Source organism: Lacerta agilis, chromosome 6 (assembly GCF_009819535.1).
Source record: "Lacerta agilis isolate rLacAgi1 chromosome 6, rLacAgi1.pri, whole genome shotgun sequence".
NCBI classification, from domain to species: Eukaryota; Metazoa; Chordata; class Lepidosauria; order Squamata; family Lacertidae; genus Lacerta; species Lacerta agilis.
Window position 1 is genome coordinate 26,705,776 of NC_046317.1, and position 23,717 is coordinate 26,729,492.

At 42.3% G+C, this 23,717-nt stretch overlaps 1 protein-coding gene across 2 annotated transcripts; it reads left to right on the forward strand.

Moving 5' to 3' along the window:
• The first annotated feature begins 4,894 nt into the window (after positions 1-4,894).
• MCOLN2 (mucolipin 2) lies at positions 4,895-23,654 on the forward strand. Of its 2 annotated transcripts, none has more exons than XM_033151682.1 (14): positions 4,895-5,252; positions 7,723-7,885; positions 11,051-11,224; positions 11,477-11,630; positions 12,636-12,711; positions 12,801-12,897; positions 14,483-14,582; positions 17,352-17,464; positions 18,086-18,235; positions 18,386-18,487; positions 18,687-18,809; positions 19,591-19,797; positions 20,839-20,954; positions 23,249-23,654. In XM_033151682.1, exons 1-14 carry the CDS (start codon positions 5,128-5,130, stop codon positions 23,283-23,285), a joined length of 1,737 nt encoding a protein of 578 aa, XP_033007573.1. In that variant the 5' UTR covers positions 4,895-5,127; the 3' UTR covers positions 23,286-23,654. The 2 variants fall into 2 exon arrangements, with proteins under 2 accessions (XP_033007573.1, XP_033007574.1); XM_033151683.1 differs by lacking the exon at positions 4,895-5,252 and adding an exon at positions 7,342-7,439.
• The last annotated feature ends 63 nt before the right edge of the window (positions 23,655-23,717 follow it).

The following is a 23,717-nucleotide window of genomic DNA, read 5'->3' on the forward strand; positions in this document are numbered from 1 at the left end:
TTTGCTGCCATCCCTGGCTATGCTTGCTGGGGCTGATGAAAGGATGACATATTGGCTTTTCCTGCCCCAGACAAAGAAGCATAATTCAATAAGAAAGAAAACCTATTTAAAGGAATTAAGAGTTTACATGGTATTAAAAGTGAAAAAAATAATGCTAAAAATTTAATTGCAAAGCACAAGAATTACAATTCAAGCTTTCTCTGCATTTGGTCTATGGCACTGTGTGACCCAGCAGGTCCTTTTGTGTGTGTGTGTGCAGAAAATAGTTCTATATTTAATGCATCTGCAAATTTGGTGTCTCAAGCATGTGGTGTTTCGAACAGAGCAGAAAAAAATTGCTCCACGATGGACAACCTGTGTATTATCCAGCCTATAGAAAGTTGTGTGTTAGGTACAGAAAAGCTCTCCCCTTTAAATCTTCTAATATCACTGGAAACTGCTGTAGTCTTTGGCTAGACAGAAAAGATTAAACCAGTGACAGTGAAGACTAGCAAACCGGGTTCGCAAGGCCGAGTATTATACACTCCACCAGAAATCATGCAGTTAGAATTTGCCTCCTTTTATGGCAGGCCTGGAGAACATGTGGCCCTCCAGTTATACTCCTGCAACATCTGGAGGGCTACAGGTCCCCAATCTCTGCTGGTAGATGCCCCACCTGGAGGGTCCCACTCACGGGAAGGAGACAGTTCCTCTCCAACACTCAAATGAATTGATAGTAGCTGGAAAATGGGATTTCCATCCTTCTGAAAAAGGAGTTTGGTCAACTTAGTTCATGAAACCACATAAAAATCTTTCTAATTTGCTACACAGATGTTCAGGTTTCTTCAGTGTGGTGTAAACAAAGTCTTAGTGGCTGGTGTTCTCTGCCATTATTTTGATTTAAGTGGACAAAGAGGCCAGGATTGGCACTAGCTGGAAAGAAGGAGGGACATCCCTGTGTTTCACATCCATTAACACGAAACAAGGTGGTAAGAGATGTGAACACTAAGTAATGGAAAGCCCTAACACATTTCATTGCAAATGTCATGTAATTTTTCAAGCCTTTATATTAAACAAGTGCAGACTATTTGCAATAATTTAAGAGTGGGCAAGCACATAGAACTACTCTAGCTCTTAAATATAGCTCTTAAAACTACTCTGCAACTTGTGTTAGATGTTAGAACTGCTAAACACTGGTCCGAAACCTTTATGTGGAACTCGACTTCTATAGATGCCTTATTTGCTAAATTGTATTCACTGGGAAAGCAATTGTGGAAAAAAATAAAGGAAATCTATTTTTAGACTTTTAAATATTTCAGATGTAAAAGCAACAATCATGACAGAGTACTACTGAATGAGCAGAAAGACTTTTTATGTACTGTGTACAAACTTTGGAAAACATTATGTGTTGTTTGTTCACATTTTATAGGATGCTATGGTTAAGTATTTAACTTGAACGTTAATTAATATTGACACTGAGAATAAATTTTTGTTCAACCTGCACTTTCTTGTTGCTTCATTCTTGTATTTTGGAAAATATTTTTCATTGCGGTTTGGCTGAAATGGATCTACCCAAGTTTGTAGAGAATGGTAAAAGAAAGCGGAATCATAAAACTGCAGGGTTGCGTTATTACAAAGAGCATGAGCTCCACCTTCCACTAAAATACTTTATGCCTATCATCCAGATTGCAACCCACCAAAAGAAAGCAGCAACAGTGAAGAAAAACAATTGTTTCTATTTTTATTGTCACTGTGCACCAGAATTTCTTTATTTGGGGGCAAGTCCAGAAAAAAACATTTTTTTAATGTTTCAAGCATCCTGGCACCTAGCCTCTGGAATTTCTTCCTGGAGAATATTAGACAGCCGCCTTCTCTGTTGTCTTTTTGGTGCCTCCTGATGACCTTCCTCTTTTGACAAGATTTTTTTAAGGCTATAGAATTTTTATCTTATCACTAAGTAAGCAGAGCTGCCTCTCTGTTGGTTGGGATGAAGGAAGAAGACTTCAAAGTCATGTCTTCCAGGCAAGCTTAAGCCTCATCACTGTATCACTTAACCGCTGCCAATTTTAGGGTTGTTTTCACCCACTTTCTGACACAGCTCTTGTGCCTCTTAACACCTATCCAAAAGGTTAAATGTAAAAGAAGATGTACCCTTTTCTACCATGGAGTGAAAAGTGGCACCCTCTGAGTCCTGCTTGTCATAGAAGTCTTAAAGAGTGAGAAGGTATCTTATAGGCCATTTACTCCAACTAAGACCTTGCTTGAGAATGGAAGGAAATGCCTAACTCAGGCATTACAAAGAGGCAACATGAACTCATGCTAGCTTCCTGTATGTTCTGGGGCAAGTTAGTCCTTTCTACTCATGTAGGCATCACACACAATTTCAAACCCTGATCAAGGAATTAAATGCAGCACCCCTATTTGTTTGCCCCCATGCATACTACTTTCAAGCAGAAATGCTCCGTTAGCCTATCATGGCTATTAGCTGTTGACAGACCATCATTTGTGTTTTTTGCTTTTTAAATATATTTTTATTAATGATTTCTTAGTTTACAAAATATGTGCATTGTCTCTTTTTCCAAGTTGTGTTTTCTACAAATCAGTCTCATTTGTTGTGAGACATTAGTGTTGAATACATTGTTAGGTTAAAGGTAAAGGGACCCCAGACCATTAGGTCCAGTTGCGGACGACTCTAGGGTTGCGACGCTCATCTTGCTTAATTGGCCGAGGGAGCCAGCATACAGCTTCCAGGTCATGTGGCCAGCATGACTAAGTCGCTTCTGGCGAACCAGAGCAGCGCACGGAAACGCCGTTTACCTTCCCGCTGGAGCGGTACCTATTTATCTACTTGCACTTTGACGTGCTTTTGAACTGCTAGGTGGACAGGAGCTGGGACCGAGCAACGGGAGCTCACCCCGTCACGGGGATTCGAACCACTGACCTTCTGATCGACAAGCCCTAGGCTCTGTGGTTTAACCCACAGCGTCACCTGCATCCCATATTGTTAGGTTAGCCCCCCCCCCCTTTATCACATACACAGCCCAACAAGACAAGAAGAATCTGCCAATTCAATCTGGTTGGATCACGTTAACCTGATCCAAAAGCACACATATACATACCCCACTCACACAAAAACAAATCTCACTACAGCCAACCAAAGACAACTAACCACACCCTAGGCCACCCCCCCAACCTCTTTTACCACCAAGGAAATAAAAAGACCAAATAGTAAGAGAACCCACACAAGTGACGCTGACACAAAACTCCACACATAGTAGAAGAATAGAAGCATTGCCACAGACCATCGTTCGTGCAATCCATCTGGAAAGCCGTTGCAAATCATATCTTGTGTCATTTGAGTTCTGTGATGAATTGTCCATCATACTGCAGCAGATATCATCTTAAAATAGCACTTGCCATGTGCAGTTTTTAGATGCAGCTGTATTACGGACACCTGATCAGGGAAAGGTCACGGCTCTCTGAAAGAACATCTCTTCTGCATGCAGAAGGTTCCCTGTTTAATCTGTAGCATCTCCAGGTAGGAGGACTGGGAAAGATCCCCTATTCGAAATCCTGGAGAAGTGCTGCCAGTCAGTGTACAATACCAATGCCAATTGATCATTAAAAAAAACTCCAAAACAGATCAACCTAATTAACCATTGCATTCACAAAAATTATTTTTGAGTTCTCCAAAACACACATAAGACTTTAAAAACACCCTGTGATTTCTACAAAGTATGCATAAGACAGTTGACTACAATTCCTATCATCCCTGACTACTGGTCCTGCTAGCTAGGGATGATGGGAGTTGTAGTCCAAAACAGTTGAAGACCTACATTTGGGAAACTCTGCTTAGACCTATTTCGTTGGTGCCAGGAGCCATGGGTGTAGGCAGTATTTATGCAAGCAGGGCATGACCTCAGTTATGCTTTTTTAATTGATTTTCTTAATGTAGCTGGAGGCAGCTCCCCACCCCCACCCCAACCCCTTGCCTACATCTATGGCAGGAGTGGACGGTTAAGCACATGGATCTTTATTTTATTTTTTATTTTTATCTCTGCAATTTAAAATTCTTCAACTCCTGGGTCGAAGTAAAAACGCAAAGCCTTGTTGTCGGAGACCAAAGATCCATCTACCAGTTAGTCCAGCAAGCTCCCACATAGGTTGCGAGACAGTAGTCCTCTCCCTCCCACTATGGCAAACCCCTTTAAACCAAATGGGAATTAATTCTAGAAATGCCCTTAGGACAGGCTTCCATAAACTCGGCCCTCCAGATGTTTTGAGACTACAATTCCCATCATCCCTGACCACTGGTCCTGCTAGCTAGGGGTCATGGGAGTTGTAGTCCCAAAACATCTGGAGGGCCCAGTTTGAGGAAGCCTGCCTTAGGATATTTTAGACTCTGGCTTCTGAAACGGCCTTATTGGGGCTCCCTTCCAAACAGTTAAGGTACATTAGTTCGCAAAATGTGCTAAACTGCGTTGGTGCGGGGGGGGGGGGTCGGGGCGGCGGCTGCCACAACAGCACCACTTCTTACTTGCGCCCATAAGAGCCAACTCCTAGGGGCCGAGCTCCCTTCGCCTGGGACCCCATCAATAAAATGGTTTTTTTTTGGGGGGGGGGGCAAAGTTGATGGGCATTCCCATTCAAAAGGTGTCCATGCGCTGTGCCTTGTGATCATTACGTAGCGTGACACACACACACACACACACCCCCATTATTTATTCCAGGTGGCGCCCCTGCTTGCGCCTATGCACGCCTAGGATGGGCCAAGCCCCGCTGGTGATCCTTTCTCCCGACTCGACGGGCCTCCGATCTCCCTCTCACCTGCGAAAGGGCCTCCAGCCCCGCCGAGGGAAGCCCAAACCGGCGTCTCGCCCACAGGTGACCGCAGCAGCTCCTCACCTTGGGCGGCGGCAGGGCGCCTTTAAAGCCGAATGGTGGAGCTTCCCCTCCGGCGCGCACGGAGCGGGTCCTCCGACGGGGCGGCCAAGCGGTTCTGCTCCGGCGCCGCCAATTGCGAGCTCGCCAAAGCGCGCAGGCGGCGCAGGGCTGCGCGGCCGTCGAGGGCGCCCGCTGCTTTCGCAGCTTTCGCTTTTCCTCGCTCCTTCCACGTGACGCCCTCGCCCGCCGGGCTCTTCCTCCGCGATGAGTCCCGCGCGGCTTACTGAGTACGTCGCCGCGGGCAGAGCCGCAGGAGGAGGCGCCCAGCCCCCGTCTCCGCGCGGCATGGCGCTGGGCTACCTGCGCACGGGGGAGACGCTAGTGACCAGGTGAGTGCAGAGCGGGCAAGGGGAGAGGGGCGGCCGGCGAGGAGCGCGGTTGGTTCGCGGAAGCTCCGCTCCTTGAAGCGGAGGGGCAGAGGCGGCAAGTTTGCCCCGTTGAACTTGGCGGGGTTACTTCGGAGTAGACGTCTACAGGGTTGCGCTGTGATCTGTTCTCGTTTATTATTTTTAAACTGCGGGGCGCTGTCCTCCCCACCCCCTCCAAATTGAAATCAAAAGTTCATCAAATTGTGTAGGCAATACTGATGGTCCATGGGGAGAGGGAATTAAAAAAAAGTAGAACTTGGAAGTGCAAGGATAGCTAATAGATAAACCTAATAAAGGTTTGGTGCTATGGTACCCTTTTTCAGGTTAGCTAACCAACACGGCTACCTACCTGTAACTTAATATACTACTATTTCAACTGGAACAGTTCTGCAACTTGCACTTCCATCTATTTCACAATTAATCAAAATTCTCCTATTTATTAATTTCTAGGGTTTAGAGGGGTCCCCCCAAATCAACCCAGATGTTGATTTTAGTGTCTTGTTGCTCAAAAGCGGGCAGCCAATGGTGTTTTGGGGTTATTCAGAACGAGCATGCCAAACTTCACCTGGTGTTTCAACAATAGAATTGTAGCATTGGAAAAGCACCACAAAGGGAATCTTGTCCAACTTCCTGCAATGCAGAAATATTTTACCCAATGTGGGGCTCAAACCCGCTACTATAGCAGCCTATTGCTCTACTGACTGAGTTGGCTGTTGTTTCGGTGGTTGCTTTTCTGTTTTCCTCTTTAAAAAGAAAGAAAAGAAATTGATGCAGAGAGTATAGCAAACTTAAGCTACCTGCTTCAGAGATTTTGGCAGCCTTCCTGAAAGCTGGTAAATGAATGGTAACTTATCCGATTAGGCTGATGACATCTGGGTCTGGCCTGATAAGGCAGAAGAAGCAAGAGACCCACAAGGAGGCCTGTAAGATCTTGCTCCCATAGTTAGGACTTGGGCATTTATGTAACGCTTTACTGAAATAATTGCACCAAGTGATGTGACTCAAATAGGTGTCTTGCAAGTAGGTGAGAGTTGTAACAGGATCAGGACTAGAGTCACAAATGTAACATGTGAATGCTTCTGTTCAAACCTTTCAAATTCTCCATCGGAAGACATACTGTAGTACCGTGATGCCATCGCAGATCTTTACTACAAGCTGAGTTGGCATCTTGGATAATTTCACATCTTTGAAACCGGTGGGTTTGGATGGGATGGGGTTGCCTCTGAAGCTAAGTGACGTGGGCATTACAAGATGAAAACTACACAGGAACCCACAGACCTTTCAAAACGGCTTTGGTTTATTCTGCAGTTGTCCAGCTGGTGTTTTGTGACATACCAAAACTTTGCTTGAGACTTCATCCATGCATATCTCCTGCCCAGAGCACCATGCAGACGGTGCTGTTCCTGTGCTCACAGCTCAGTGCTCTGCAACTAGCAGGGCAGAACTGAGTTCAGTATTTAGGAGTTTCCCAGAAGGCTGTGTTTGCTCTCACACCAGAGAATACAGTGGGTCTTTCAGTGTGATTATTTTTAGTCGTGAGATAGGTGGCAAGTTCTGGGTTTGTTTGGCTAATGCACAACCACAGAGACCTTTGGCTTCAATAATTCCTTTTACGGCAGCGGGATGTTTTTATAGCTTTGACGTTTGTGCAGCTTTACAGGGCTCGTTATAGCAAAAAGGTTAGAGGAAACGAAATTGTCTCGGCTGCTTGTCTGTTGGTAAGGTGTCAACAACATGCTGCGAGAACTCTTCCTCCCAGTGGACCAAACTGTACCTTATGCAATTGTATGCAAGGAAAATATTCACAGCCTGCTTTCTTCCCCCCCCCTTTTTTTTTTGCTAAGCCTCAGATTTGGGAGTGACGGATGCACATGATTCTCAGTGGCAAAATAGGGAAAGCAGAATGACATTCCCCTTGTTCAGCTTTTCTTCTGCTCTTCCCCTATTGCGAACTCTCACAAGCATGGAATCTTGCAGGCAAGGGCCAGAAGTTGTCTTGGATTGGGAAATGGGTTGAAGCGTCCCTCCCCTTGTATGTAAATGTATGTAATTTGGACCTTAGCCCGTAGCTCAGATTGGTTATACTGAGGTTGCTTTGCAGAAAGAAGTCTGAAAAATCCTAAGAACAATTCACGTCTTCTTACAAAGGTATCTAGGTTACAGAAGACTTCAGTTTATCTTGGGTTAATCTGATTTACTTTATGTTAATGTTTACTAGGTGCTATTTTTTCAAATGCCAGCAGAGATGTATAAGCAGGCTGACAAGGTGTGATGAAACAAACTTCCCCTTTGGAACCTGGGGCAATGTGCCTTCGTTCTCTTTAATGCGAAGGCCTTATTCTTTAACGCTTTTCAATGATGGCATGGAGTATCCGTATGCACAATGTTAAGACGTGTTAAATTTAAATCCTCAACCTTTTGTTTATGGCAGAAGTATGATGACGCAGCTGGATATGGATTTTAAAGAAGAACAGTCCCTAAAGGAGGATTTAAAGTTCTACTTCATGAATCCATGTGACAAATATAGAGCTAGACGTCAGATACCATGGAAACTGGGACTTCAGATTTTGAAGATAGTTATGGTTACTACCCAGGTAACTTTAAAAAAAATTACTTGCACAGAATCGGATATTGTTTCTTCATGCCCAATGAATAAGTAAATGATCAGTCCTATCGGTGACTCCAGGTTGCTAATGTTTCTTTTGGATGGTATTCAGCTTAAGTTTTAGTCAGATATGACCCATTTAAAATTAATGAACTCGGTTACATTAATTAATTTCACGGGTTCTACTGAGTATTCAAACTTGGTTGAATACTGTTCAGTGTAAATCATTTTTCTGCCTGCTATCCTTTCCTGTAATTGTCCTGCTGTGAAGCTGTCTTGCTACATTTGACTACATGATGATGATGATGAAGATGACCATGTGGAGATCATGATAATTTGTCTGTTTATGCATGTTTTTCCATCTTCCTCTGCTGGAACTTTAGCCTTAGTCCCTGATAATTCCTGGTGCTTTATGCCTGAAAGGTATTCCACATACAGGGGTGGGCCTCCACATTTGGAAGACCTCCAGCCTTGCATCTCCCTTATTATTGGAGTAACCTGTGTGTTGGATGCTGGGTAAGAATAAGCTGCTATATGTTGCGACGGATTGTCTTGATAGCCTTGCCTTGAAATGTACGGATAGCGAGCAGTGCCATGTGCCTGACAGCATGGGAGTGGCTCAGCACAGAATCAACCCAAGGTAGAGCTATGCTAGTTTCTTAGAAGGCTCTGCACAATTTTGTAAACATGTGGGGTCAACAGAATTGCAGCCATGGAGAATGTGTCTCGAAAATGCCAATGAGGAATTTGCAAAAAGCCATTATTTTCCTCCTCCTCCTCCTCCTCCACCACCATCTCCTCCTCCTTCTCTTCTTCTTCTTTTTCTTCTTCGTCTTCGTCTTCTTCTTCTTCCTCCCATAAGGGAAGCAGAGCTCATGTATCCTGCAAATACCTCTTTCTCACCTTGTAGCTTCTCATTGTGTTTCTCTGTGCAACCCCCCCTCACTTGAGTGTATTTATTGTCCCGGCACTTTTGGGGGGGGGCATCAAACTTTTACAAAAGGCAAAGGGTCCAGAAGTTTGTGCAACATATTTATGTGAATATATACAAGTGCCGAGTTTTGAAGTTAAAGGGTCAGGTGAGCAATTTGTCTAAGAACATGCTGAGTCTTGGAACAGTTTTTAGGGAAGTGTTCTGTACAGTGCTGACGTATCACTATAGTAATAAAATATTTCCTTTTTGCCATCATGCTGGATTGCAGTATGCTGCTATGTAAGTATGAAGGATGCAGTTTATGCCGTACTTTGTGTTTCTCCACCTGGGGTCACTTTCTTGCAGCCTCGGTAGCTTTGTATTGCAAAAAGTGTTTTTTAATCTCTTGTGGTCAAGTGAATTGATGGCCCTGTTTTAGCATGTGCTGCTTGGAATTACAAACCTAGAGCTACAAAATGAATGCACATTCAGGTCACCTCTTAGACTTCAAAAAAATAAAAAATATTCTGCCTACCTGTCAGTTCTTGAATGGGCAGTAAAGATGTAAAATCCACGGACCATGGAGGCATTATGCTTCTGAATGCTAGTTACAGGAGGGGAGAGTGCTCTTGTGCGCAAGTCCTTCTTGCCAGTTTCTCACAGGCTGTCACTGTGCAAACAGGATACAGGATTAGATGGGCCATTGGCATGATCCAGCAAGCTGTTATGTTCTCAAATGCACTGTGATCATTTAAAAGTAATGCTAATTTCAGGAAAACAACTATAACAAGTCTGCTTCTTGTTGCATATTCTGGTTTTTATTGCTTGCTACTGTTAGAAGATTGGTGGGGATTTGAAGATGGAAGAGAGGGGGAGAGAGAAAGAGATTATTAGGAGCTGCTGTACAAAACTGAGTTAATTTAGCTTGTGTTGGCCACCGCGAACAGCAGAAGTAGAACCAATTCAACTCCCCAGCTGCTTTGCCCCATGGTAGAGATGGATTCTCCCACCAAGTGCTTAGTTTATCTATTTAAGCTCTACACAGATATTGAAGATCGCTGGGAGTATTCATCGGATTCTTATCTTAAGCCTACATGACTACATTCAGAATTATTGAAGACTTAGTTATAGGAAAGCCTCTCTAGATTCACAAAACTTCATCCCTGCTACTCTGAAGATGTGAACTTCTCGCTGGTCATGAAATATCAAAGAGATGTCAACCAAGCATCTTTTTACCCTTACGAAAACTTTAAAAGGCCAGCAACTTTAAATGCCTGAAGTGATTAAAAAAAACCACTTATTTCATTTAATACATGGCACTGTGTGTACTCCTTATGTTCCTTTAGATAATTTGTAGATGATTCGGGGTGGGGTGGGGAGAGCCATAGCTCATGGTTTATGTTCATTAGAAGCCAAGTACATTCCCCTGCTTTTCCAGTTTAAAAGATCTTTGACAGTCATGCTAGGCATGGCCCCTACCTGGAACTTTGTGGAGGTGCTAATTGGATTTGTGTGTATGAGGGGAGAAAGGGAAGCATTTACAGTCAGTAACTGTAAAGACTTTACAGTAAGGTAAATACAGTTCTTCATAAATCAGCAACCAATCTCTAACGGAAAGTCTTAACTTGACATTTTTCATGCCATAATAAACAATAAAGCAACTTAAGATGAAACACAACATTATTATTTTTTTACAATATATGGTAATGGGGATTGAGGTCAAGAAAGGAATGACCTGATCGTATAATTCCTTCTGCATTTCCAGTCATCAAATTGATCATGGTCAAATTCGTAAACAATGTGCCACAACCCAAGCTTGCTAAACTATAGTTTCTCTCAGTGGTAGAACCATAGTTTAGCTGTAAAACAATTGCATGTTTTCCCTTTCACATGTTTACTTTGTGTTCTGGGTTCTTAAGGGGAATCCTTGTTTTTACAAAGTCTGCTTACTCCCCAGGATCTTAAATCAGGATTAAATTAGTTTAATATCCTGGCTAGTAAGTGCAGGACTGAATTGTTGATGTTGGTACATGAAATGAAACAGCAGCCTTCAGGCCTGATGTTTGCTCCCACATTACTGAATCATGCTTTAGTGAGCCAGGGTTTGTTACATATGAAAGGGCCCTTAACTGGATTTATTGTGTTATGTATGACAGAATCTACCTCTTTCTTTCTTTCTTTCTTTCTTTCTTTCTTTCTTTCTTTCTTTCTTTCTTTCTTTCTTTTTTCATTTATGTAAAGCTCGTCCTATTTGGGCTGAGTAACCAGTTGGTGGTTTCTTTCAAAGAGGAGAACACTATGGCTTTCAAGCACCTGTTTCTGAAAAACTACTCTGGTGTTGATGAGGATGACTACAGCTGCAGTGTGTACACACAGCAAGATGCTTACGATAGCATACATTTTGTGGTTGATCAGGTAAGCATCCGTTTTATGGCATCCACACACACAGTTTAATATCATAGTTCACATTTCTTTAGATGTGCCAGTTTCTGTGTTGTAGCAACAAAAAGGGCATCTCTTCCCCTTTCAAACCCATATTCACCAGCGACTCATGTACAGATGTGAACAGGTGCCCTTAGCATATCACTGAAAATATGGTTTTGCCATTACGGGCTTGCAGGCTTTCTGAAGAAGTGTTTTCGTTTTGTGTGTTTGCTTCTCAACTAGTACCGGCGACTGAAGAATATATCCCTGGGTACACTTGGTTATGAGCAAGATGAAGATGACTTGCGAGGCTTAAAGATTTGTAAAGAGCAGTATAAGAAAGGCACAGTACTTTCCTCCAATGATACACTGCACATAGACAGCACAGTTGATGAAGGTATGGTGCTAATGTTTTTTTCCCCCTCTGGGAGAAAATCGGCCTAACTTCATTAATGTAGGAGGAATTGAATCTCATTATATCTCCTGTTTTTGTACAAGTTTTGTACTCTTTTTGTACAGTTTAGCTGCCGGTGCTTTTAAAAACAACAAACAGGTGTATGGAGGAGTAGGATTTTCAAGGCTTTCCCATCGCATCAGGCTGTTACACCTTGAGACTGTTTACAAGCGCTTTTATCATGTTGTTACTTCTTGTGAATGCTCCTGTCTGTAAAAACAACAACAACAACAACAACAACAACAACAACAACAACATGCACCTGTGGCATTGCTCAGCAAAAGTCTTCCATTCCTTGATATGATTACAGCACACAATTTACCAACCTGTAGAGAAGTTCCAGATATTCCTGTGAATTTGCTTTTGCTGCCTTGTAAATTTCTTTCAGAAGCACATTGTATCTTTGGGGTTTATATTTGAACACATACACTAAAAGTTGCATCTGTGTCTTGACGGAGGTACCAGTATAAAATCAAGAGCTATGGTATACTTCTGTGAGCCCGTGCAGATGACCGTTCTGCCCCCAATGTATATTAAAACTCCTTACCATTGTGGCAGAATAATACAGATGAACAAATTCTTGGAGCAGTTTCACTTTCTGCATGGACTCCTTGTCTATAGAGACAGAGCCTATTGTTCCTCATAGCTAATTTGGTGGGAATTAGACATGCATAGGCTTTTGGCTGTATGGATAGAGAAGTAGCATGCTATGTACATGCAGAAGAAGACACAGACTGTTTTGGAGATTTGCCATTTCATGGCATTGCAAAGTGGGGTTAAACCCTGGGGTCAAAATGGTTGCTGTTTTGCTGCATAATCCTCCATAGTAGTCTTAGTCCTAAAATGAATTACTCCCAAGTAGATGTCTGTAGGATCACAGTTCTAGGTTCCTCGTGGTACAATTAGGATTCCATTTATATGTCTTGTGGTTTTTGCTTTCACTTCTAGAGTGCATTGTTGTGAAACCACAGGACGAAACGGGCCACTTGAAGAATTCGTCTTTTTTCAACTTTGAGTTTTATAGGTAAAGTGAGGTTTGGGGACACCAGTTTTATTTGTGTTTCTAAAGAAGCAGGGAGAACCTAACATAACACAATATCTTTCTGCACCCAGGCTGATACAGGTGATAATCTCATTCAAACTGAAAGGCATTGATTTACAAACCATCCATTCTCGTGAACTGCCTGACTGTTATGAGTTTGAAAATACTGTAAGTGCTGTTCTTGTTATTATACACATAGACAATGTAATCATGTCTCTTAAATTACTTACGGTGGGCTTCAGTTCCTTTTCAGTTCAATAGGCTCCCCGACCCCACCTTGAAAAGTACATAGAGCTGAAGGAGGAAGTTGGTAGAGTGGCAGTCTTCTACACTTCCTCTTTAGCTCCAAGTTTGGATCAGCAAAGAGTGACCAAGAAGACAGGAGGTAAAAGGGAGCAATATGGGACACTGAAAAAGGAGGTGGGTGGGTGGGTGGGTGGGAATTTGAATTCCAGAAGAATAAGGGTGAGGCAAGGAAGAGAAAGGAACATGCACACACTGGATCCAATGAAACATTTGTAACATAAAGTGCATAATCCCCCCCACACATTAACTTCAGCCACTGTCAAATCACAGGTTGCAATTGTTTCCATTGACAGAACAGTAAAAATCACTGATATTTACACCAACCTTGTGATGTATTATTGGATGAGAACACTTCTGCCCATTTCTCGTTGTAAATATTGTCGCATTCAGTTTTGCCATAGTTGGGCACAGAGTGCCTTAAAGATTCTGTCTGTATTTTTCTGTCACACCTGTTAAGAAAATGAACAACTTTTAGCTTTATGCCAGCATCCTCAGTGTTTTCGAAAGGGACCCTATAAGACATGTACCTAATAATAATAATAATAATAATAATATTTTGTAATGCCACTTGGAAAAAAAGCACATGTGGTGTTTTCCAGCGCTGCCAAAGAGAGAGAGAGAGAAAGAGAGAGAGAAAGAAAGTGTAATGTGTATGTATGAATGAATGACATGGATCTTTACAGATCACCATACTATTTACAAGGGTTGCCATCAAATTTATAGATCAAGTGTCCACATATGTGTTCTGTGCCTTGTTGTTATCCTCATGAATCCTCATTTTCCCCCCTTTTTACATGGTATATGTGCCTTGGATAATGCTTTTGTGTTGTTGGCAAGCATTGGATGTGCAATTTATTTTATATTTTACTGCGCAGTCCTTAAATTGGATGGTGGCGTGTGAAATCATGTTTGTTTAAAAAGGTCCCAGTTCAATTCTTACTTCTGTTCGGACCCCTTGGGAAAGCAGTGTGTGTGTGTGTGTGTGTGTGTGTGTGTGTGTGTGTTACACATATGCTCTGCCTTGTTTGGTTGACGGATGTCTAACCTAGCATCCAATTTACCGGTAGTTCCCAATTTCCAGGGTATTGATGGCTGGGTGCTTATTTCTGTCTTCCGGCCACAGTAGGTTTGGGACAACATGATTGTCAGGCCTTTGGAAGGTATGTGTTCTGTCTGTGTGTTTGCACACGAAGTATATTGATTTTAAAGTTTTCAGATGTGTAAAAGTTGATACGTGTGAGCAGGGCCTTTCCCCCCCAGAAGCTCCATTCCGACACATCTCAGGTGGGCGCCATTGCCCTTCTAAGAGAACAAGGGAGAAGTTCATGGTGAGCTCCAGCACCTCTTTTTCTGGTGGGGGGGGAATAGCACTGTGTGTGAGTAATGCACACCAATGCTGTATTGCTTCAAGCAAGTAAATTAAAAACAACAACATTTATCTCAACAGATTACTTTTAACAATAGAGCCCACAGTGGTAAAATGAAAATATTTTTTGATACGGATGCTGATATTGAAGAATGTAAAAACTGGAACATAACTGGCTCTAGTAAGTATCTCTGTGTGAGAGAACTATATCCATGTTCGAAGATGAGCATCAAGAAGCCTGGGATATTTGTGTGTGTTTTGCTGATGAGTTGGGGTAGGGGCTGGTGGCATTGTCGCAATTTGCAGAACGAACATTCTTGCAAGTAGCAGTTTTTACATATGGCCAGGCTTGTTCAGTGACATTGTGCTGCAGCTAACAAAGGTGACCCTGCTAACCTGTCTGTGCCAGTGAGGCATATGGAGTTAGTTTGCTATACAAGTATTCTCCCCAAGACTGTATTAGCTCAGCAATTGTGTGCTATTCCTAACCTTTTTTTTAAAGCGTAGTTGGTTTGATTGTTCCGAAAGCAAAATGCACCACCTCCTACCTGGACAGCAAACCATAATTACTATTTTTTACGTTTAAAACTATGTGAAATGAAGAAAAAGTTGGTGGTAGTAGAGCGGCCTGTTTAAAATTCTGGGTCTCTAATGGGAATATACTCTGCAGATGCTTAGTCCTCGCTGGGTCTACAAACCTAAGCTTCCTATGATACCCTTGTCTTATGCTTTTGGCTACCGAAGCATCAGCCCTGAACATTTGAAATTGAGGGAGTGCATTAGAGGGGGAGGAGTTAAAAAATATTTTCTTTGGATGCAGGTTGCAAACAGGGTGGATCACAATTTAAATCACTAGTCAGTAGGACTTGATTTAAATCACTTTTTTTTTTTTTACAGAAAGAGTCCTTCTTGCAGGTATAATCTTAATATCTGCAACCAGGTGAAGGTTTCATTTTTGGAATAATAAATTTTCAGAGTAGTTTTTACAGTTATATCAAAAATTACTGATTTGGTTATACTGTTAGAAATACATAGGCAGATAATTATGGAAATTATTGTGAGGTTTAATAAGTTAACTGTTTATATTTGGACAACTTTTCTGTTGTACTTTATTGGAAGGAGAAAAACAACAATTTCCTTAATAACAATTTAAGCAATTTATTTAACTAAAACAATAACATTATAGCATATGTATCCATGTTTGTTAACTGATGTGGTTAAACAATTAAAAAAAAACTTAGACTGAGTTTTAGCACACATGAAAAACTTAAAACAAATCCTTATTTGCTGATACATTATAGCCTTTGGACTATAATGAAACTTAAACAGAAAACTATCTTTAGAAAGAGTTTTTTCGTCCAAAAGCATTTTATTTTAAAAATCCAATTTAAATAAAAATAATCTGATTTAATTTTTTTAAATGATTTTTTTAATTAAAAAAAACCCATTGATTTTTATCCACCCTGGTTGCAAATCAAAGTGTAGCTAGAGGTGAATACAGGTACTTTGCATTTTTTTCACCTTTGAACCAATGAAGTTTTCTATTGCTGGTAAAAAATAATTATTATTGGAGGTGCAATAGTAAATACTCCCTCAACCTTAAAGACTAAAGACCCCAAACAGTAAACTACAGAAACAAAAATACTAGAACGGACATATGGAAAGTTTCTTCCTGTTTCGGCAGGAAATGCCACTGCAGGAAATCTGTCTCCTAGTTAATTTAACCTTTTATGATTCACGTAATCAGCTCGATAGAATGTGCCAAAGTTTGTGAGTTTTGCTCGTTGCCAGTAAACCTGATCCCATCTCTGCATATTTAGTTTGCTGAGGTTAGGAAGTGTGGTGTGGTGGAAACCATAGCTGTCAACCCTCCCTGCTCTTCCCCACTGCTATATACATACAGGTGAAACTCGAAAAATTAGAATATCGTGGAAAGGTTAATTTCTTTCAGAGAGCCAGTGTGGTGTAGTGGTTAAGAGCGGTAGACTCATTATCTGGTGAACTGGGTTCGTGTCTCCGCTCCTCCACATGCAGCTGCTGGGTGACCTTGGGCTAGTCACACTTGTCTGAAGTCTCTCAGCCCCACTCACCTCACAGAGTGTTTGTTGTGGGGGAGGAAGGGAAAGGAGATTGTTAGCTGCTTTGAGACTCCTTCGGGTAGTGAAAAGCGGGATATCAAATCCAAACTCTTCTTCAGTAATTTAATTTAAAAGGTGAAACTAATATATAAGATAGACTCATGACATGCAAAGCAAGATATATCAAGCCTTTATTTGTTATAATTGTGATTATTACGGCGTACAGCTGATGAGAACCCCAAATTCAAAATTTCAACTTTGGGGTTTTCATCAGCTGTACGCCATAATCATCACAATTATAACAAGCAAAGGATTGACATATCTCGCTTTGCATGTCATGAGTCTATCTCGTATATTAAACTCCAGTAGCTAATGAGAACAACTGCTTACATAAATGGACTTTTCCACAATATTCTAATTTTTTGAGTTTCACTTGTAGCTGTCAACCCTCTCTGCTGTTTCCCAATGCTATAATAAGGGAATTTCCCGCAAAAAAAGGGAAAGGTTGACAGCTATGAACAAGACATGTGTGGGTTGCACCTGCATGTAGACTTTTCTGTACAATGATAACATGTTAAAATTTTAGCTCAAGCATCTAGCTTCCTTGCGGGGACACTACTTGCATTGTTTTGCAAGCCCTCTTCATAAGACGGGGTTCTAATCACTCTCGTTGGAGGGCTGCTTTTTGGAAGAGGTGGTACACCTACAGATGTGTAATAACTTTTCCCTGTTCATTATTTTGCTTCTCAGCCCTCTGTTTCCTTTAAGACTTATTGAAAGAAAGGGGAATGTAATTTAGACTTTGTCTCTAAATTACTTGAGCAGCCCTATGCTGATTAAATTTTGCAATTATTTTTAATCTCCTCTAATAGTTCAGAAAAACACACAGTATCTTTTGGTTTTTGATGGGGCTGTCATTGTGATCTGCATCGCTTCCCTTATCCTCTGCACACGATCCATCGTTCTTGCTCTAAAACTGCAAAAAGTAAGCATACCTTTGTCTTTGTGGTAGATGTGTGCTTGGCTTAAAAAAACAAAAAAACTATCCTAAAACAGGAAGGATGGGGTGAACCTACAAGAAATAAAGTAAGAACAATTTGTCTGGCATTATTTGCCTTGTAGCTTAGTCAGGAGTTCTCTGTGGTGGCTGTATTATCAGCAATTTTGGATTTGTCTCTGAAGCAACATGGAGGATAAGGCTCTCATCCACTGTCAGAGGCACCATACCTTTGAATACTAGTTGATTAGAACAGAATTGGGGAGTTTAGAACAGAATTGGAGTACTGCTTTTGCACTCATGTCCTGCTTCTGGGCTTAAGGAATCTGGTTGGCCACTGTAAGAACAGTATGCTGGACTAGACAACAAGACCAGTAAGGGGCCATGCGCTGTGTAAAGGAATTATTGCCCACATATTTATGGCAAATATAAAATTTAGTTATCTTTCGCAATCTTCTGGTGGCCATCCATAGTCGTGGAACAAAATCACTCTACAATTTAGTGCAATACCTGTTATAGTCACTTGGTGGACTCTAGTAACGTGAAGTAAGTTTTCTGCTCTGAAAGAGTGGGGGTTTCCTAATCGTTCTTCTCAATGCTTAAAAACAGAGATTTGTGAATTTCTTCCTGGAGAGATATAATCGCCACGTGTGCAACGCAGACCGCCTGGAGTTCTTAAACGGGTGGTACGTCCTGGTGATTATCAGTGATGTGATGACTATCATAGGCTCCATCATGAAAATGGAAATAAAAGCAAAGGTGAGCCTTTAAAAAAAACCCCCAAAAGTCCTAAATATTTTGGTCTGTTGTGGAGCAGCGGCTGTGGGAATCCTAAATTGCCAAGCCATGCTTTTGAGGTATTGGAGGAATCAACTGTGCAAAATCGTGTTTTCCTTTGTTTTCTTCCAGAATCTTACAAGCTATGATGTTTGCAGTATTTTGCTTGGCACATCTACTTTATTCGTTTGGGTTGGAGTCATCCGGTACTTAGGCTACTTCCAGACCTATAATGTAAGCACTAGAGTAAAAAATTTCAGTAGCGGAGTTTTCCTTTCTTTTAATGAGTGTGAGACCACCACCTTACTTCAGACAGGCAGGTCTGTGTCTGGTCAATGTCTGGGTGGGAGATTCCCTGGGAACAACATGTTTACAACCGTGGGTACAATGGTTCCGCCTGTCTTCCAAGAATAACACTCTCTTCCTTTCATAGGTGCTCATTTTAACAATGCAAGCATCATTGCCCAAAGTGCTAAGGTTCTGTTGCTGTGCTGGGATGATATACCTCGGATATACTTTTTGTGGCTGGATCGTTTTAGGACCATACCACGACAAGGTATGTGGGTGTCTCTGTTTGTGTAACTGGGATTATGTAAAAAGTACATGTAAACAAACACGTGCTCTCCAGATGTGGCTGAAGCACAGTTCTCAAAGCCCGCCAAAAAAATTAAGCTGTGCATACTTCGCATTCAAGATACTTATTTGTATGTGCATGCTTCGCTCTGTGTTCTGAATGAAGCAGGTATGCCTTGGAATCCAAATAACTTGCAACACTTGGTTTGGTTAAGCAAACCTCTTTACTGGAAAAGAAAATCGAAGGAAATAACGATGGAACGGAAAACCAGTAGGGCTTTTTTTGTCCGTGGCTCACTGTCAGGTTTCTCACAAGAGGGCAGTCTTGTATCACAGTTGTCCATTGACTGTGAACATGATCTCTTCACTGAAAGAAGACCGGTCTTGGTAGTTAGGTCAGAAGTTCAAGCGTTTTCATCCTCTTCTTTGGTCCAAAATACCTTCAAACAGCAGTTTAAATTTGATCTTGCTGAAATCGCTGACAGAAAAGGCGCATTGTTCTTTATAAGACTTTGCACGTGCGTTATGTAGAGTCCCAGCGCTATTTTCTAACTCAGTAGGCGGTTTCTGAACAAAGAATTTTTTATTTTATTTTCCACACCGTTTATATGGCTTTTTAGTTTAGACTTAAGAGGTTTGGATGATATTTAGGCCTGTGCACTTCAATTTATAGTGGTTTTTAAAAAAAAGATTCTATAAAGCGAGCCTTTGATTCTTTCAAGTGCAGTTGTCTCTCTCTAATGCCAGTTTTTCATGCGTTCTAGTTTGAAGATCTGAACACGGTAGCCGAGTGTCTGTTTTCTTTGGTCAACGGCGACGACATGTTCGCTACATTTGCTCAAATCCAGCAGAAGAGTACTTTAGTGTGGCTCTTCAGCCGACTCTACTTGTTTTCCTTCATTAGCCTCTTCATATACATGATCCTCAGCCTTTTCATCGCCCTTATTACGGATGCATATGATACAATAAAGGTAAATTTATTGAGTTTGTGTTTATCAAGAGAGATGAGCTATAGTTCAAGAAGCAACAAGAAGTTCCCAGGTGGTGAGCTGGACTTCAGTAACGTTTGCTAACTTTTGTTGTTGCTCCTTAAAAGTATGTAACTGTGTGGAGTGGGTGGGTAAAGTTTGTTAAAAGGGGCGTGAAAATTTGCTCCCCCTCAATTTCACTCGCTTGCCCTGGCACGCACCATTTCCAATATGTGACGGTGATGGAACCTTCCAGTCTACGTCTGTAGTAAGGTTTCTCTGTTTTGGGGAATGCTGATGTTCCATTTTATTAAGCTATTTGACAGCTGTTTCTCCACATAGAATATGAAACTTCAGCTTTTCCAACTTTAGCTGTAATAATAAGGCAGGGAGGCAGGTAAAGGAAGTCCCAAGCCCATGTAGAGTTTATCTGAGGTTGGGGGCGGAAGTCTTGGTGGAATTGTTATAAACTCGAACAAAAAAAGCAGTTGGTCTCTGACGGGAGCCCCCCAGCCGGCTTACCCCTTCGAGGCCCAGGGCAAGTGTATTTGGCTGCCCCCCCGCCTCTGCATGGGGCTGGGCAGTCCTGTTATGGCTGCAGAGCCTCAAAAAGACACTGAAAGCCAGACGATACCACTGTCTTCCCTGCCCAGGTTGTTTTGAACAGTAGTATTGAAAACCCTGTACTAAAGTAGCCTGGCAGAGTGTGTCCTGGAAAGGATGTAGGGATTAGGAACTGCAAATTGTGTAATATTTTTGTCAAGCCCATGCATAAGAACATTAGTAGTTTTGTACTGATGTTGCAGGTCGAGCTGTTCCATCTAGAATAAGAGGGTGCAAAGGGGAGAGCATTTTTATCTCCCTCCTTACATTGTGCACTATAAAAAGAAAAAGAAAAATTGATTGCAACCCTACAACTTGGTTCTGCTGTAACCTCACCCATTCCCCTCCACCTGTGATACACAGGGTCAGGAGAGCAGTATGAAACGGAAAATGGTTTCCTAAACAGATTGTTCCCCCCCCAAAAAAACCCTCTTGTTTCAGAAATACCAACAGATCGGTTTCCCAGACACAGACCTACAAGAATTCCTAAAAGAATGTAACAGTGAGGAATACAGCACAGAGCCACGAATGCCCAGGAGTTTCTGTTGCTGCAAGAGGTCAGTGTGTTGTTTCTTCAGATTCCTTTAAATTCCGTGTAGTTCTTTCCAAAGAGCTTCCAGGTTAAGGTATCCACTTGGCTTTTCTGCTGTTCTACCGTCTATGCCAGCTTTTAAACACCTGCTGAAAACTTTAAATTCTGCCAGCAGTTAAGAATCATCCGAGTTGGAAGGGAGCCCCAAGGGTCATGTTGTCAAACCACTTGTAGTAGTAGTAGTAGTAGTAGTAGTAATTTATTTGTACCCCGCCCATCTGGCTCGGTTTCCCCAGCCACTCTGGGCTTCCAACAAAGATTAAAAATACATTAAAATGCCACACATTAAAAACTTGCCTAAACAGGGCTGCCTTCAGATGTCTTCTAAATGTCAGGTAGTTGTTTATCTCTTCGACATCTGATGGGAGGGCATTCCACAGGGTGGGCGCCACTACTGAGAAGGCCCTCTGCCTGGTTCCTTGTAGCTTTGCTTCTCGCAGTGAGGGAACTGCCAGAAGGCCCTTGGCGCTGGACCTCAATATCCGGGCAGAACGATGGGGGGTAGAGATGCTCCTTCAGGTATACTGGACCGAGCCGTTTAGGGCTTTAAAGGTCAACACCAACACTTTGGCTCCCTGTACATTTCCGAGCACAATTCAATGTAGGTCTTTCAGGAACGGTGTTACATGGTCTCGGCGGCCGCTCCCAGCCACCTGTCTAGCTGCCGCATTCTGAATTGTAGTTGTAGTTTCCGGGTCACCTTCAAAGGTAGCCCCACGTAGGGGGTCGCAACTAAAGTCTCCATGACAGAAGAGTCCATCCCCAACAATGGGTCACTGTTCTTTGTTTTGAACCTCACTGTTACAAACCATTTTGATCCTTTTGGGTGGTATAGCGGTAGATAAATATTTATAATAAGTAATAAAATAAAACTATTTGGAAGCGGCTGCTTCTAGCAATGGAGAAGAAAGGGATCATGTGCAAACCTCTCGCCTTGTGGAGCAACTGTGCTAAGGACAGGGCTGCCCACCAGGAAGCCAACAGGGATCATATGGTTGTGAGGTGTATTGTCCAGAATGCCTATCTTAGTTATTGCATAGGAAAAAAAATATTGTTTTCAGTTACATTTATTCAGAATCGTAGAGCCGGAGAGGACCATGAGGGCCGTCTGGTTCAACCCCCTGCAATGCAGGAATATTTTTGCCCAACGTAGGGCTCGAACCCAAGTCCCTGAAATTTAAGAGTGCTGTGGCATCTACTATTGCTCTAGCACTGGGGCTCCAGGAGCAACTAGGACCAAGAAGCAGAAGGGTTAAGTGGAAGTAGGTACTGGATTTCACATATGGAACTAACCAGCCAGTTCTCCCCCCCCCCCTTCTAAAGTCTTTTAGTCTTGAGCATTAATATTTACAACTCACCTCCATCAAGCAAGACTTCCAAGCTGCAGCTGAAAAATGCCGCATTTTAAATAGCCCTTTCAATATCCCTAAAGACCTAGTTTTTTTATTTTTTAAAAAAAATATGAAAGGAAATGATTATCAATATTGAAGCAATATCTGCCCATTTTGGAGAACTTTTAAAATAGCCCCATATGGGCACGTCCTGTACTTATTATCCAAGGACAACTTGAGGTTAAGGGCAGAACACACTGGACTTGTTTTCCTGCCCCACTTCTCTCCTTGTATCTCTCTCTCGAGCATAGCAGTCGTTTGCTGACACCGAACATATATGTGGTAACCTTGAACTAAAATAGAGGGGGCACAAGTGCCCCCTGGAGATGCATCTTGTCCAGTATTCAGCCTTTGCTGGCTGTCTCTGTTCACACCAAGGTGCTGTGCCAGTCTTTGGCTCCTCATAGTAGGCGCATAGCAGGGGAAGGGCTGTGGCTCAGCGGGAGAGGATCTGCCTTGTATGCAGGTTCAGTTGTTGGCATCTCCAAATATTGCTGGGAGGTAACCTAGTCTGAAATATTGGAGGGCTGCTGCTACTTGATGCAGACTACGCCGAGCTAGATAGACCGATGGCCTGACTCTGGCAACTTTCCGGTGTTCCACCTGCAATTCCTGCTGAAGAGCTGGAATGTGTTGTGAGACCCTCTTGCCTCTTTTCCATGAACTCTGGATGTAGGGAACACCCAAAGAGAGCTGTAAATATATGAAAGGGGGACTGATGATAGCAGATCCCGGGACTCCTCATTGCCAGGAACTGATAACTGAGGAGGTTGGAAGCACAGAAAACAGCTGCAGCTACAGATTTTAGCGCTTTATCCTGTCTTTTCATTATTATCCATCTGAAACGGTGAATTTCTTCTTTCTGCAGACGGAAAAGTGATGACAACTTGATACTTATTAACTGAAGATGGGTGGTGCGGGCATAAATTCTTGCACATGTGGAGGTAACTGCTGGGAAAAGCTTGAGCCTCCTGAACTGCAGTAGAACCACTGCCATGTCGTTCTCCCCCCCCCCTCTATGAACCAACGACTACAACTTTATAAAGAGAAGTGGTGGAGTCGTCCTGCAGTCCACAGCTGGAAAGCTCAAAAGCTGTACATCTTGAGCTAGCATTTCATCAACAGCGGATGGCCATTTCTTGCTTCAGTTGTAAACAGCTCACTTTGCAAGTCATGGCCAATGAACTTCAGAGGATCAGTTATCATTTGGCCACTTCTTGATTTGCAACCTGCTTTCTAGGAATTTTTATATTAAAATATTTAAATGAAACTCACCGCTTAAAAGAACACAGAATATTGCGGTTCTTGGTGACAGTACCTTTTGGGGGAATCTTTTT

Coding starts and splice junctions, on each gene's coding strand:
- MCOLN2 (XM_033151682.1), top strand. CDS start 5,128: ATGAGTCCCGCGCGGCTTACTGAGTACGTCGCCGCGGGCAGAGCCGCA. Junction 5,253..7,722: donor GGGGAGACGCTAGTGACCAG/GTGAGTGCAGAG, acceptor TGTTTATGGCAG/AAGTATGATGACGCAGCTGG. Junction 18,236..18,385: donor AAATGGAAATAAAAGCAAAG/GTGAGCCTTTAA, acceptor GTTTTCTTCCAG/AATCTTACAAGCTATGATGT.